The 16,427-nt window shown below is 40.8% G+C and overlaps 1 protein-coding gene across 1 annotated transcript; it reads left to right on the top strand.

Annotated features, from left to right (window-relative positions):
- The first annotated feature begins 2,156 nt into the window (after positions 1-2,156).
- LOC127097133 (E3 ubiquitin-protein ligase RSL1) lies at positions 2,157-4,633 on the top strand. Its single transcript, XM_051035640.1, has 2 exons — positions 2,157-3,219; positions 4,358-4,633. Exons 1-2 carry the CDS (start codon positions 2,288-2,290, stop codon positions 4,428-4,430), a joined length of 1,005 nt encoding a protein of 334 aa, XP_050891597.1. The 5' UTR covers positions 2,157-2,287; the 3' UTR covers positions 4,431-4,633.
- Positions 4,634-16,427: the final 11,794 nt, after the last annotated feature.

Genomic DNA, 16,427 nt, shown 5'->3' with positions numbered 1-16,427 from the left:
GAGGTCAAGCTATACTACTTTCATGCCTTAAGTCGTACTATAATAGTTTATACTTAGATGAATATTCTACCGAAGATGCTCGAATAATAAAAACTAGGTGTTATATTATGTTGTTAATTGGCTCGTTTTTATTTCCCGAAGGTAGTGGTTATAGCATGCATATTATGTATTTACCTTTACTTAGACATGTAGATAGAATAAGAAGTTACAGTTGGGGATCTGTTTGTCTAGCCTATCTCTATAGCTCCTTGTGCCAAAACTCACACAAAGACACATATACATTTTTTGGATGTGCTGTTTTACTACAAGCATGGGGTTGGTCAAGACTACCGTCCCTAGCACCCGTCAACAACAACCCTTTCACATTTCCGTATGCACAAAAGTAAGTTGTTTAAATTGCTATATCTTTACTTACTTCTTTAAAGATTATTATCTCTAACTAATATATTTTGACTTTTTGGTGTAGATGGTCTGCACGTGGTATGAGTTACAACAAATGTCCAAGACACTGTATTACTCAGTATTGCAATCTGTTGGATCACCTTCGACCGACAGACGTAAGGATAATAACTTAATTATTTCGTTATATTTTGTTAACTTCTTCTACCTAGATTATAATCCTATCTTCTTTCACATTTCAGTTCATTTGGCGTCCATACCTTAATTTGGATCATGACCATGAGGTCAACACTGAAGATGTGGCCGTATGGACTGCACGCACACCGATCATACGGTTCACAACTGTAGAGATGCACAATAGTGATCGTGTGAAGTTGCAGTTCGGTATGCCCCAAAGCATCCCAAATCCCCCAGCTAGCCTAGGAGAATGACATCTGCGCAAAGTTAACGATCAATGGAACTTCAATCCATGGCAAAACTTCGCAAGATCGGAGTGTCGCAAATGGAAGCACCGCCATTACCATGTCTTAACTGACGTAGTCATGCCAACTGAAGAAAAACCAAGTCGTACTTATATGGCTTGGTACAAATCAATTGGTTTTCAGTTCATCGCCGAGGATATGTACTTGTACGACCCACGCCAAATGACTTACACACCTGACACCTCAACATCAAACCCCCAACAACAGTGTTAGACCGGATACGCACAACCCCTTGTCCGTCAAACGTTTCGTTCAACCAACACACAAACATACAACCAAAACATGCCATACATCCAACCCCAATACCAAGAGCATACCCCATACCACCACCAACAAATTGACCATCAACCCGAGACTCAACAGTTTCGCACCCACCCCATCACCCTACCAAAGTCGCCTTAGCCAGAACACCCAACGATCATTCAACACCAACCGTCCCTCCTCCTACCATAGCCAAGAAGCCCAAACCTCACAAAACCAAAACATCCAACAACCTTACCAAACACCCCAACAACCTTTCCAACCTTTCCTCGACGCATCATTCAAACCCATGTCTCCCTTCAACCGTCCCGGTCGCCCATCAATGAGTCAACCACAACCCAACTTCTCTGACATGGGTCATGAGCTCAACTACGACGGTACACCATCGATGCATACTGAAGACTATGCCGACTTGTCTGACTACCTCAACAGGCCTTCTCTTGTAGTTGGTAGTGACGCTCCTGACCCCTCAGATGCTCAAACACCGGTACTGAATCATCAACGTGGGTTAGAGCCACGGGTTATGGTAGCTAGAGGATGTGGGACCGGAGGTCGGTTAGGTGATCCCGGTCATCACCATTACGCTTTTTTGTATAAACGACAAATTTTATTAATATCAATTGATCATATTTCAAATTTATCTATCACGTATACCTGACAATCTAATTGGCGTCTCCTATCAACTTATACACATGGACGTCAATTGGATTGACGCCTCCATTCAAGTATTTAAGAGGAGTTGCTAATTGAATTGGCGCCTCCACCTAAAAGTGGTGTAGTTTGAGAATTTTTTTGAAACTAGGAATATTTTGAAAATTTCCTTAAAAAAATGGATTATTTTTTTAAAAAACAAATTCACCCTTTTACACACATTTTGTTTTGACTGTATTAACTTTAATTAAGTAAATGATTTGGAAAATTGAAAATAACGTAACCGAATTATAGGAGTAAATTATTATTATTATGCGACCTTTCCAATCAAAACGCCGCCTTATTCACTAACCTCTGGTGCTCTCTTTTTATTTATTGCTTTTTTAGCTTTTCCAAAAAAAGCCTTTCTCGCTCCATGCAACCAACTCGTTCTTTCTTTCTTTCATTCCCAATTTTCCCTCAAAAACTTCAGTGAGACATTAACACAAACACCAATGGCGCAACCATCATCATCCTCACCCCCACTCCTTAGTCTCGACGCCGTAGATGATGTTTACTTCTCCGTCGTCTCCGATGATGAAACCGACCCTACCCCTGTCTCCGATCAAAAGTACGCTGAAGCGTTACAGTTCCAAGAAGCGTTAATGTCCTCTGTCATCACTTCGTCCCAACCACAACCACCACCGTGCGTAGCATCTTCGTCAGAAACCGTCGATGAAGAGTTACTGTTCAATGAAACCCTTAAGGACTCACTCATCACTTCCCAATATGTTTCCTCATCAACTTCCCCGCCATTACGCTACGTAGCATCTTCATCAAAGGCCGTTGAAGTTGATCCTCTCGTGACCAAAGAACAAGAACAAGAACCGATCATCATTTGCGAGATTTGCGCTGAAGCAAAAACGGACGAGGAAATGTTCAGGAATCAAGGATGTTACCATTCCTTTTGTTCCGAATGTGTTGTTAAACAAGTGGCAACGAAAATCCAAGAGAACATAACGGTTGTTTCTTGCCCTGGTTTGAACTGCGAGGGTGTGTTGGAGCTTGAAACCCTAAGGCCATTGCTTCCCAAAGAACTGATTGATAGGTGGGATGATGCAATGTGTGAGGCTCTTTTGCTTACTGTTCCTAAATTCTACTGCCCTTTTAAGGATTGTTCTGCCATGTTGCTTGATGAGGATGAAGAGGGAGGGGAAGGTATTAGGGAATCTGAATGTCCTTTTTGTCATAGATTGTTTTGTGCTAGGTGTCATGTTTCTTGGCATCCTGGGGTTAGTTGTGAGGAGTTTCAGACACTGAATGTGGATGAAAGAGGAAGCCAAGATCTTCTTGTTAGAGAGCTTGCTAATCAGAAGAAATGGAAAAGGTGTTCTAGATGCAGGTTCTATGTTGAGAAAAAGGAGGGGTGTTTGCATATTACATGCAGGTTAGTTTATTCTGGTCACAAATGCAACTCTTATAATTTTGGAAGCATATTATGAAAGGAAAGAAACAAAAATTTGTCTACTTTTTAAACATGATTATGCAAGTTTCTCATTAGAAGGATAATTTGTTTATGGCTTAGTTATCTATTTTGTCACTTAGATTATTAGGAATATGATGAAATGCATTTCATTCAATTTCATCATTTATTATCATTTTTTTACCCCTCATCATGCCTTTGTTCCTCCTTAAAATATCCAAATAATGAAATAGAATTCGTAATCCGATTCATTTCATTCCGCTCTATTCCGCGTTTTCCATTCCACTCATTCTTTTAAAATATCGAAACATAGTTTTAGGCTTTGTTTGGATGGATGGAATCAAATGGAGTGGAGCGGTATGTGATGGAACAAGTGGGGTTCCATTGTTTGGACCATTTAAAATCGGAGGTAGCGGAGAATGGTATGGATTTAATTCTATTCAATCACTTACCACTATATTTTTTCTCCTCTAATTCGGGCAGAACGAAAAATTTGTCTTGTCCCATCTTAAAAGTTCCAAAAAATAGAATCGAATATTTAGTTTGCTTTTCATTCCGCTCGATTCATTTTATTATATTCAAACATAACCTTAATTATTTCTTTATGAGGTGATATTCTCTTAATTTTAAAACGCACCCCTTTGGTCCTCTAATTTTAATATGTTAACTCATTAACGGATAGCATCGTGAAAAACTTCATCCCCAAATTCTCGGGTTTATAAAATCATTAATCCTTCTCTAAGTTTGAGACATCACTCACCCCCACAAACATAAACAGTCATCATAGTTGTTTGTGTCTGATGATTTTGTGTTGTAGAATTTTTTGTTGTAGAATTTTTTGTTGATTATGCCATTGGAAAATAAATATGAAGCGAGGGTACTAATCTTCAATCGGAAGGATCTATTTTGGATTAGTTTTATCGCTTGAACAAGTGTTCCAAAAATCAATATTCTCCATTGCTTTATTAGTTAAAAAATTGATGAAGTTATGAAAAAGCAACTTAAACCTCAAAAGTATGTTCAAGGACAAAAAGTAAATTCAACATTTGTTTCTATCCTTGAACTAGTGCTTAACTGATTAAGTGGTGGTGTTTGTTTGCAGGTGCAAACATGAGTTTTGCTATGCTTGCGGAGAACCATGGACAAATACTCATGGTGGGTGCCAAAGAAATTAGATAGATCTTGGAAAGCATGATAACTTATATGGATATCTCTATTGTTGATTATTTTCATGAAATAGATTTTGTTTGTGGTTGTTTTGATATGGATAGAGGAAGTTTGCTACAGTTTAGAAGACATAATTTGAGGAAGTCTGGGGTGTTCTATGTTTAGTAAAATGTGAATGGTTGTAAGAAAAATATGTTGCATGGTTTTAATACTTTGCTAAGTTGCTTTTCCTTACCGAAATTTATGCGCGCCTTGATCTTACTTGCTATACTTCTGTAATTAAGAAATGAAATCAACATCTAAGCGGTAACAATGTTGCCTGTATCTAGCAATTAAGATTCGTCTTGTGCGGCACTCATTTGATTATTTCCAGACAAATGAATTTTCAGAAATTTCCCGAATGGTTTTAATCAGCCCCGAAATATATACAAACCTCCTCAAATTGCTATAAATACCTTTTGATTTGGAGTGTGTTTTTTAATAGGTGGTGTTCACTATCCTTCATGAAATGATCACATCCCTCCAAAATGTCCTTGTATTTCAGATTCTAATCTCTATACGTGTCTATTCTTCAACTAAATCACTTCATAATTAAGATATCTCATTTTTGTTGCAAAACTAGTCTGACTTTCAATTGTTGTATCATAGATCTGAATTTCAATTTCCAGATTTACCCTTTGACATTGTTTTTCACCTTTTGATAGTAAAATATAAGAAATTTGACATTTTTTAGATATAGATCTTCATGGGAAAGTCCGTCCCCTCTGTAGACGTACAACCATTTTCCATCAGAAAATGACCCTCGTTCCAGTTCTTGGGGAACAAGTCAACACACCCGACGTCCACTCTGTCTCTGACGACGTATAATGTTGCATGAGCCTGCTGGCGAAGGAGGCAATCAGGAAAAATCGATCTTCGAAACGTTTTAAGTTCTGCGGAAAAGCCCCGAAGCCATGGACAATTGGCACCAGGTGAATCAAACCACAACCTCGTGTATGAGTCGCAGGACCACATTGAACTTTGAAGTGGTTGAAGAAAAGGGTCAAAGAAGGTCTCCCATTTAAATTCACACCAATATTGGAAGACTTTTACATACGTCCAACTCGCATGGTGAAGCTGCGACAGAGCAACCATCAAATGTTTAAGGACTTCCATTTTGAAACCATTGAAGGGCAGTTGGAAATCCATGATCTAAAAAATGAACTCATAGAAAGGTATGGCACAATCACCATACTCACTACAGATTCTTTCATTTTCATCAGAGGTTAAGACACCCCTAATCTAAAGATTGACCAACATCCATAAAGGCTTCACCAAGACCACCCTCTCGAGAAAAGACTGAAATAGTTGAAGAATAGATAAGATCTACTCAAGAATCACAAACATCTTTTGAATTTTGAACCATGGTGGATACAATTTACCCTAAGCACGGGAAAAGGAAAATGTTGAAGGAAAAGGAAATAACAATGAAGCAGAAAAGACACCTCAAAGAAATGAGAAACATGCTCTTTAGGAATCGTGGGATGACATACCAAGGGGAATAGACTCTATCAACGCTTAAAGTCACCTATATACAATACTCAAGTGTTTCAGTTTTCGAAGATCACAATGAGGGTACCTCCGAAAAGACATTTGAAACATATGGCGCATTAAAGGAATTAATTCCTAATAGATCACAATGTCTCATCTTTATTTTCCACGTAAGCTTAAGAATGATTGGCGAATGAGGTGAATACATAAAACTCTTACACTGCCCTAAAGAAACAAAGGGTTAGGGGTAATTATTCCGGACTGATCATAATGGTCATCGGCCGACCACTCAGAGAGAGTTATAATTCATCTAAAGTACTCACGGCACAACAGAACTACCACATGGAGGAGTACATGTAATCCAAATTCAAGATATATCCAACGACTTACTGCACCACACGCCTAGAAAATAAGGAAAGGATAGGCGCAAAGAATTTAGGGACACATTTTCAAAGTCAATTTTCATTCACTTTTATCCTTCCCCTACTTGAGAGTTATTAGATGTTGTACTTGCTAAAAGTAAAATGAACGACAAACTCTAGTTGTGTAATACTTTCTGAGAGTTATAAGATTTCTATGGCGTTAGAGCAAGCTCACGCATGGATGTTGAGAAACTTTATATATAAGTGATTTCTGAGTAAATTGAATGTCTCTCCTCATCCTTATGTATGAGGTATTTGTAGAAACCTCTTAGGCCTGAATCTTAGAACCCAAGAAAGTGATTACACTATTATTTTCTCTCAAAAGCTTGGGAGTGAGAAGATATTTCCCTTATTATCTTTGCGAACATGGATTTCTTCTTTGATGGTCCTTTTGTACTGTTGTTGGGTAGGGACATGTCATTACACACATTTTTCAAAGTGGGCAAGTGATTCAATTGATGGTAGAACCCTGCAGATAATGAGCACTCATTGTGATAAATGGGTGAACAATATCCCTGCTTTGGGTGATGGATGCTATTCACCCGCCTTTGGTGAATATTGTGTCACCTCTTATATATCCTATGCAAATATATAAATACACAATCTCTCAAGCACGAGGGGTTGTAAAGGACGAAATGATTTAATCTTAAAATCCTATATGAAATTCTAAGTTGAATCCCTCAAGCGAGACTTTTAACTTGCATCCTTCAGGAAAGACTTTTAAGTTGAGTCCCTCATACGAAACTTTTAAGTTGAGTCCTTCAGACGATACTTTTTAGTTGAGTCCTTCATATGAGAATTTTAAGTTGAGTCCATCATGTGATACTTGTAAGTTGAGTCACTCATATGATAATTTAAGTTGAGTCCCTCAGGCAAGACTTTTAAGTTGAGTCCTTGTGGAAAAACTCTTAAATTGAGTCCCTCAGGTGAGATAATTAAATTGAATCCCTCGGGCGAAACTTTTAAGTTGAGTCTTTTAAGTTGAATCTCTCAAACTAGACTCTTAAGATAAGTTTCTCATGAAATACTCTTAAGTTGATTCCCTCAGACGAGACTCTTAAGTTGAGTTTCTCAAGAAAGACTCTTAAGTTGATTCTCTCGGGCAAGAATTTTAAGTTGAGTCCCTCAAGGAAGACTTTTATGTTGATTCCTTCAGATGAAACTTTTCAGTTGAATCCCTCAAACAAGACTTTTGAGTTGAGTCCTTCATGTGGTAATTTTAAGTTGAGTCCTTCGGGCGAGAATTTTAAGTTGAGTCCTTTAGGCGAGACATTTAAGTTGAGTCCCTCGAGCGAGACTTTTAAGTTGAGTCTCTCAGGAAAGAATTTTAAGTTGAGTCCCTCACGCAAGACTTTTAAGTTGAGTCCTTCAGGCGATACTTTTCAGTTGAGTCCATCACACAAAACTTTTAAGTTAAGTCCCTCAGGCAAGGCTCTTAAGTTGAGTCCCTCAGGCGGGACTTTTATGTTGAGTCTCTCATGCAAAACTCTTAATTTGAATCACTCAGGAAGGAAAGACTTTTAATTTGAGTATTTTAAGTTGAGTCCCTCATGAGAGACTCTTAAGTTGAGTTCCTCATGTGAGACTTAAAAGTTGAGTCCCTCGAGCGAGAATTTTAAGTTGAATCCCTCAGGCGATACTTTTATGTTGAGTCCCTCATGAAAAAATTTGAAGTTGAGTCCCTCAATCAAAACTTTTAAGTTGAATCCCTCAAGCGATACTTTTAATTTGAGTTCCTCAAGAGATACTCTTAAGTTGAGTCCCTCATGCGAGACTCTTAAGTTGAGTCCCTCCAAAAAGACTTTTAAGTTAAGTCCCTATGGCGAGAGTTTTAGGTTAAGTCCCTATGGAGAGACTTTTATTTAAATCTCTTAGGAGATACTTTTAAGTTGAGTCCCATAGGCTAGACTTTTAAATTGAGCCCATTGGGTGAGAATTTTAAGTTGAGTCTCTCAGGCGAAACTCTTAATTTGAGTCCTTCATGCAAGACTTTTAATTTGAGTCCCTCAGGTGAGACTTTTAAGTTGAGTCCCTTAGGCGAGACATTTAAGTTAAGTCCATCAAATGGCGACAAGGATCTATTAATGGAAGTCCAATAGCCTATAAGGACGACAAGGATCTTCCAATGGAAATCCAACATTTAAATTTCCTATCAGGGTGACAAGGATCTTCCAATGGAATTATAACATTTGAATTGCCCCTGAGGGTAGAAAGGATATTTCAATGGATGTACAACATTTAAATTTCCTCTGGGGGCAGCAAGGATCTTCCAATGGAAGTTTAACATTTGCATAACCTATAAGGACGACAAGAATCTTCCAATGGAAATCCAACATTTAAATTTGCTATCAGGGTGACAAGGATCTTCCAATGGAATTATAACATTTGAATTGCCCCTGAGGGTAGAAAGGATATTTCAATGGATGTACAACATTTAAATTTCCTCTGGGGGCAGCTGTCATACCCCAAAATTTGCCCCTTGGTGTTACAAAGCATTTTCCAAGACCCTCTGACTTGTTCCGCAAGGCACTGATGCCAAACGGACAAAAGCCCAGCTCACTACAGGCCCAATCCACAGGCGGTCCAAAGTAGCTTGCTCGCTAGGCGAGCAGCTCCTTCGCCTAGCGAGTATCTCAGCATGCCACTCGCCCAGCGAAGCGTCAGGTCCAGAAAAAGCCCAAACCTAATTTGCTCGCCAGGCGAGTAATTCCTTCGCCTAGCGAAGCTTGCGAAAATTGGAAATTTTGGACCTCATTTTAAGCCCATTAGGTCACCATTGCCACTACTATAAATACATGCTCTTCTGCCACGAACAAGGACACACACAGAGGCGGACTCACTCACCCGGAGACACTCACACAGAGATCCCGAGAAAACCCTAGCACCGAAACCCTGCTGGCCCAAAGAGTTCAGAAGGCGGAAACCCTGAAGGCCGCTACCCGCTCCGAAGCTACCGTCGCCCAACTCAATCCGGCTCGCCAATTCAAGGTTGCAACTCGATTTGCAAACAGGTTTGCCTCACTATTATCGCTTTAGTTTCTTACTTGGCATATGATTTAGGATTCTTAATCTACATATGATTATCACTTTGTGTCCTTATTTTGCATGTGGTACCACTTTAGTGTCTTAATTTGCATATGATATCATTTTGTACTCTCATTTGGCATATGGTACCACCTCATGTTCTTAATTTGTGGAGGATATTATAATTGAATTCATAACCATTTTGGAGTCTTGCATGAGAATTTAAATGTGCTTGAATATCGTGAAATTGAACCATATAATTATGTGTTGGATGCCATAAGCCATGCTGCAGGTTGAGGTCCTAATGTTCTCAAATTTCAAACCCGGGGCCGCTCGCTAGCTCCTCGCTAGGCGAGCCCGCAGCGAGCCTTCGCTGAGCCTTCGCTAGGCGAAGCAGAGGCGACCAGGCCAGGGGCTGCTTTGCCCTTTTGCTGCCCCTTTCATGTTTACCTGATGATAATACTGCATTATTTGGCTTAAATTCCTGGCTGTTATATTTATCTTATGGTGCAATTTCCAATTATATTTTATCTCGATGCTTTAATCCGTGTGTTCATGGTGTAAAGGCTAGCATACTTCCGAAGAAATAGCCGGCTAGGTACTCCGCTTTATGCATGGGAGGCTTTCATGGAGATGGATTCTAAATTGTTTCACTTTAATGTGAAGATTCATATTGATTGCCTAATTAATTTTAATGTAGGGATCCTTAATGTGTTGATTTTAATGTATCGATTTAAGGCGGTATCACCATAATTACCTAATGAACTTAAAACATGGACTTTAAATAAATGATATCGGACCTCTCTTTATTACCCCACAATTTCGATATTACGGTCATGTCCCGCGAATGTGGGGATACACTTAGCAATGGCCCTTCGATTAAATCATCATAGAATAAATCATAGTCCCTCGGATGTTGCCTTCGAAAATACGATTTTGTCCCTCGATGACCCTTCGGTGTAGCCTACGGTTAAATGATGATAGTCCCTTCGAATGCTAAGGTATCCTCACAACTGTTGCCTTCAATGACCTATCGATGACCCTACGATGACCCTTCTACATCCCCAGGATAAAACTATTTACTTCCCCAATAGTAAGGACAGTTTTACCCTCATAAGGATAGGAAATGCCCGGAAAGACCTCGGACAGGTATAACCCTTAATTGCTCATTCATAACAAAAAAATGCTTTTCACACCTCACACCTTTCAAATATCCTTTTTAGAAAATCACCACCTAGCATACATCCGTACTAGGATCATTGCCGAGTTATATTTTTCTAAACTACTTTCAGAAAACTATACGAGATAACCACTTTGTATACATTCATGCAAGAATCATTATAAAGTTAAATTCTCGTTTTCAAAGCCTTTTTATACACTTTTCAATCACCTTTTTCAAACTAAAAAAAAAAACATAAATGATTGAGCAATTAAGAGCCCATGGATAACCATGGATACAAAGGGTGCTAATACCTTCCCTTTGTATAAAGTACCTCCCGAACCTAAGAATTTAAAATTAAGGTCTTTCCTGTTCTTTTCCGCCTTTCCTTATGGGATAAAAGAAAAGTCGGTGGCGACTCTTGCTAACCGCGACATTGCGATTACAAATCCAATACAGTCCAGTTCACCGTATGACAGAACTGGCGACTCTGCTGGGGACTGATAAAGAGAGGTCCACCTTAAAAATCATTTATGTTTGCATTTGTTCTTCTGTTTTAAGGGACTGTTTGAGTGAAAGATCCTACACCCGGATCTAGTGTACCTTAGGTAAGTAGCAATAGATCATCGCGACTATCCGGCGTATACTGGAATGGTCAAAATGATGGCTACGGTTAATGTGACACTTTGGTTGTCCTGATGTTCCTCATGTTACTTGAGGAAAAATTTGGCTTCCGCGTGGTGTCATCAGAGCATTAACCAGACCTTTAGAACCCTAATTGACTCATCCTAGCCATTAGAAAGTAGTGAGATAACTGGCTTCGGTTCCGACTGAGGTTGGTTGATACTCGATACTACACTCTTTGAGATTGGACTTTAGGGAAGCTCCGGTCAACCACTTGGTGTTGCACTGAAGTGGACTTAAAGAAAGGTCGATGATTTGAGATCCTTCTAGAACCCGGTTACTATTCTAGGACAGATTGAACCAACCAAACTTCAGTGGGGAGGGTACTTACCTATGGAACTCATGCAAGCCTTAAAACCTAGGAATGATTGTTGTGTGACATGTCTGTGCTTGCATAACAGCATAACATCATAACGGCATAACATCATAACATCATAGCATCATGGCATTATCATACTAACCATTTCAAGGACTTAGGAATTTAGCTTTGCTCTTTGAACAGGTTATGGCTTCCAGGAAGACTATCCGGATCAATCTTGTAGCAATCTCTCCTCAACTCAAGGATTTGGTGTCAGAACTCCCCGATCATGCTCAGTTCAACAAGAAACATGGTCATCTTCTCAACTTAGTTACCACTGGTTTCAAAGAAGATATGATGAGAGTCCTATTCCAGTTCTTCGATCCTAAGCATCATTGCTTCACTTTCCCAGATTATCAGTTGGTACCCACATTGGAAGAGTTTTCCAAGTTGCTTGGGATGCCTATCCTCGATCAAGTACCCTTCAGTGGTTTAGAAAAGATGCCAAAGGCCGAAGAAGTTGCCGCAGCTTTACACATGACAAAGTCCGACATTGAAACTAATTGGGTAACAAGAAGTGGAATTAAAGGTTTACTTGCCAAATTTCTGATAGGTAAGGCCCGAGAATTCCTAAAAGTTATGAATGTCCATGCTTTTGAAGATGTTCTAGCATTGCTAATCTATGGTTTGGTGCTATTCCCTAATCCGGACCAATTCATAGATGTGAATGCTATTAAGATATTCCTCACTCATAACCCTGTGCCTACCTTGCTTGGAGATGTCTTGCATTCCCTTCACACTCGTACTATGAAGAAACAAGGGACTCTCATGTGCTGCGTACCTTTGTTGTCTAGGTGGTTTATTTCGCACCTTCCTCAATCAATCTTGAAGAATGATCAAAATCTGAAATGGTCCCAAAGGATAATGGCACTCTCCCATTTAAACATCCGTTGGTGTTCTAACCTCAGAGAAAATGTTATCATCATCGACCGTTGTGGAGAATTCCCTAATGTACCACTCCTGGGGATAAGGGGAGGTATTACTTATAATCCTGCCTTAGCCCTACGTCAGTTTGGGCATGCTCGAAGAGATGGTCCACATGAAATGATTATTCAAGGTACAGTGTTTGACTATGACAATGACTCTCAAGGTCTCCGCCAAAGGTTTGTACGAGCTTGGGGCATGGTGAGAAGAAGCAATTTAGGAAAGAAAAATTCTATTCCTATGGAGCCTTATCTCAGATGGGTGCGCGCCAGAGCTCGCGAACTTGTCATGCCATATCTTGCAGTCGGACCATTGACTGTTGAATCAGAGGCCGAAGGAGCTACTTCCCAGATCATTCCTTATCCAGATATGCCTACTGATGTTGAGGAATTGAAAAGATCCTGGACCCAGTTGAGAGAAGAGAGAGATACTTTCGAAGCTCAGTTCAATGCAGAAAGGAAGAAAGTGTTAGAGCTCACCAGTCAGCTTAATGAGGAACGAAGACTCAATGCATATCTTCGCCCGAAAAGAAGTCGCCCCTGGGAGACTTGAGCTTTGTATTTTTACTATTATTCCTTTTGTAATGAACATTGAAAAAAAGTAGCAATAAAACATTTCCCTCTTGTTGGGGATTTATGCGGAGTTAAATTCCAAAAGTCCTTGAAAACATTTCATACATTGCATCGCATAACATAACATTGCATAACAGGTGTTCTAAAGGACCATATTCTCACGGTCTGCCTCTTAAACAGAAAAATGGATCTCGAACAGACTGTCAAAGATCTCCAGACTCAGAATGCTCAATTCAAGGAGATGATGCTAAGCTTGTCCAAGGGGCAGGAGGAGCTGAAGGCTCTTTTGGCTGAAAAGAAGAAGGACAAGAAAGCTGTGAGCTTCATTAACCCGGGCAGAAGGCGTAAAGGACAGGCTACGGGAATCAAATTTGGAATCCCGAATGGCCCAGAAGAGGGGGCGGAAAATGATTCAGAGGAGGAGAATGTTGATTTCTCTAACCCTGAGGATGATGATGAGGAGTATGAAAATGAACAGTACTCTCCAAGAGATGATAAGTACAAATTGCTGGAAGAACGCATGCTAGCCATGGAGGGTCAGAAGACACCTGGTCTGGATTTCGAAAGTTTGGGTCTGGTCTCCGATGTGACCATTCCTCGCAAATTCAAAATCCCCACTTTCAATAAGTACGATGGTGCGTCTTGTCCTCAGATGCATCTAAGGGCTTATGTGAGAAAGATCCAGCCGCATACCACTGATAAGAAACTGTGGATCCATTTCTTCCAAGAGAGTCTATCTGGCACTCAGTTGGAATGGTATTATCAGCTCGAGAGCTCTGACATCCGCACCTGGACTGATCTAGCAACGGCTTTCTACAAGCAGTACCAGTACAATTCTGAATTAGCACCTACTCGGCTACAGTTGCAGAATATGGCCATGGGATCTAAAGAAAGCTTCAAAGAGTATGCTCAGAAATGGAGAGATTTGGCCGGCAGGGTCAAACCCCCTATGACTGACCGAGAATTAGTAGACCTGTTCATGGGTACTCTGACTGGCCCATTCTACAGCCACCTACTGGGGAGTTCTTCATCAGGTTTCACTGAACTTATACTGACAGGTGAACGGGTGGAGAGCGGCATTCGAAGTGGAAAATTACAGGCAGCTACTTCTACAAGCAGTAAAAAGTCCTACCATGGGAAGAATGAATCGAATGCTGTGTATGGTCAAAAGAATCATAATAAGAAAATCGGTGACCATGCCATCGGAGCAGTGACGATCGCAGCCCCGCCAGCTCAAAACTTCCAGCAAAGACAAGACAGACCAAGAAGGCAGTTTACCAAGCTCAATATGACTTTAGCACAAGCACTGCAAAGTATGCTGAAGGTAAACCTAATCACTCTCAGAGGTCCTCCTGCAAATGTCAACACTGCTTCGCCTCGTTATAATCCCAATGCCAGGTGTGCATATCACTCCGATAGCCCCGGGCATGATACAAATGATTGTTGGCTGTTGAAGAATAAGATTCAGGACATGATCGATGCTGGGGAAATTGAGTTCGAGCCTCCGGAGACTCCTAATGTCATCAATGCACCTATGCCTAATCATGACAAGGCTGTTAATGCTCTCAATGACGATTCTCTCATCACTACTGTAGCGGACTTAACATCTCCTCTCCCGATCATAAAGCGGAATTTATCGCAAGCTGGTTTATTTCCAGGTTGTACTGAAGATTGCAATCTCTGCACACTTTGGCCCGAGGACTGCTTGAAATTGAAAAATGGCATTCAACGGCTGATGGACGACCGTACAATTCTCTTTGAAAGGGTTTCTAAAACGGAAAACCCTACTGAAGAAATATCTATGATTGCAAGGTCCAAAGTTCCGGTTAAGATTACCGCTCCCAGGGTACCTGTGAAGATCATTGCTGAGCCCAAGGCAGCTCCCCTGATCATTACTGCACCTGGCCCAATACCGTACTCCTCAAGCAAGGCCATTCCGTGGAATTATGGAGGTGAGGTTTACATCCATGGCGTAAAGCAAGTTGGTGACTCTGCTAATCCTAATGACATTGTTGGGACTAGTAAAGTTACTCGAAGTGGAAGGATCTTCTCTCCAGAAATCTCACCCCCAGCTCCTGAGACTCGAGGAAAGGAACCAGTCAATCCTTCTCAGTCAGAGACACCTGTCGAAGATACTACTGAAGACGTTGCCAAACGAGAAATGGAAGAAGTGTTGAAAATCATCCGCAAGAGTGATTTTGATGTGGTAGAGCAGTTGGGGCACACTCCTTCCAAAATCTCGATGTTGTCCTTGTTGTTGTCTTCTGAATCTCATGCCAATGCCTTGATAAAATTCCTGAAGACTGCCCATGTACCTCAGGAGACCTCCGTCGATCAGTTCGAAAATTATGTTGCTAATCTGACTGTCGACGGTGGCCTAGGTTTTTCCAATGCTGACCTGACACCAGCGGGAAAGGACCATAATAAGGCTCTGCATATCTCCATTGAGTGTAAAGGGATCACCCTGTCTCATGTGCTGATCGATAATGGCTCTTCTTTGAATGTGTTACCAAAAACCGTGCTCGAGAAACTTGACTGCAAGAGCGTTGAACTGAAGCCTAGTGACATTGTGGTGCGGGCTTACGATGGTGCAAAGAGTGTTGTCCACGGTGAAGTTGTTCTCCCTATCAAGATAGGACCTCAAGTTTTCAACACTACCTTTTATGTAATGAACATTCGACCTGCCTACTCCTGCCTACTGGGGCGCCCTTGGATTCATGAGGCAGGTGTCGTGGCTTCGTCCCTCCATCAAAAGCTGAGGTATCCAATAGAGGGCAAGATCGTCACTGTGTGTGGGGAGGAAGAATACATTGTCAGTAGTGTGCATACCTTCAGATACGTTGAGATGGATGGTGAATTCTTCGAGACTCCAACTCAGTCATTTGAAGTGGTTTCTCCGCCCGATCCTGTCCTTAAGCCAACTCCCTGTGTGCCCAAGGTTACTCGTGCTCCTCCTGCTATGATTTCTCTGAAAGATGCTCAAGCTGTGGTTGAAGATGGTGGCTGTACTGGCTGGGGTCAACTGATCAACGTACCGTACAAGTCTGACAAAGCTGGTCTGGGATTCAACTCTGAGAAGACGGTCAAAGATCAAATCAATGTTGTAGAAGATGCTGACAGTGATTGCGACCTGGATAGTTGGATCTACCCAACAATTGGCGACGGACTCAATAATTGGAAGGCTGAAGACACTATCCCGATCTCCTTTAGTCAGGAGTAATTGTTATTGTCTATTTAGCATTGCAAATTCTAATTGAACTTCTTAAAGCATTGTGTCTATACCCGGGGCACAATAGCTAATTTGTTAAGGGTTTTGTCATTTCATAAGCATA

Source organism: Lathyrus oleraceus, chromosome 6 (assembly GCF_024323335.1).
Source record: "Lathyrus oleraceus cultivar Zhongwan6 chromosome 6, CAAS_Psat_ZW6_1.0, whole genome shotgun sequence".
NCBI classification, from domain to species: Eukaryota; Viridiplantae; Streptophyta; class Magnoliopsida; order Fabales; family Fabaceae; genus Lathyrus; species Lathyrus oleraceus.
Note: the sequence above shows the minus strand (reverse complement) of the source record. Positions and strands in the feature narration are given on the sequence as shown.

Coding starts and splice junctions, on each gene's coding strand:
- LOC127097133 (XM_051035640.1), top strand. CDS start 2,288: ATGGCGCAACCATCATCATCCTCACCCCCACTCCTTAGTCTCGACGCC. Junction 3,220..4,357: donor TGTTTGCATATTACATGCAG/GTTAGTTTATTC, acceptor GTTTGTTTGCAG/GTGCAAACATGAGTTTTGCT.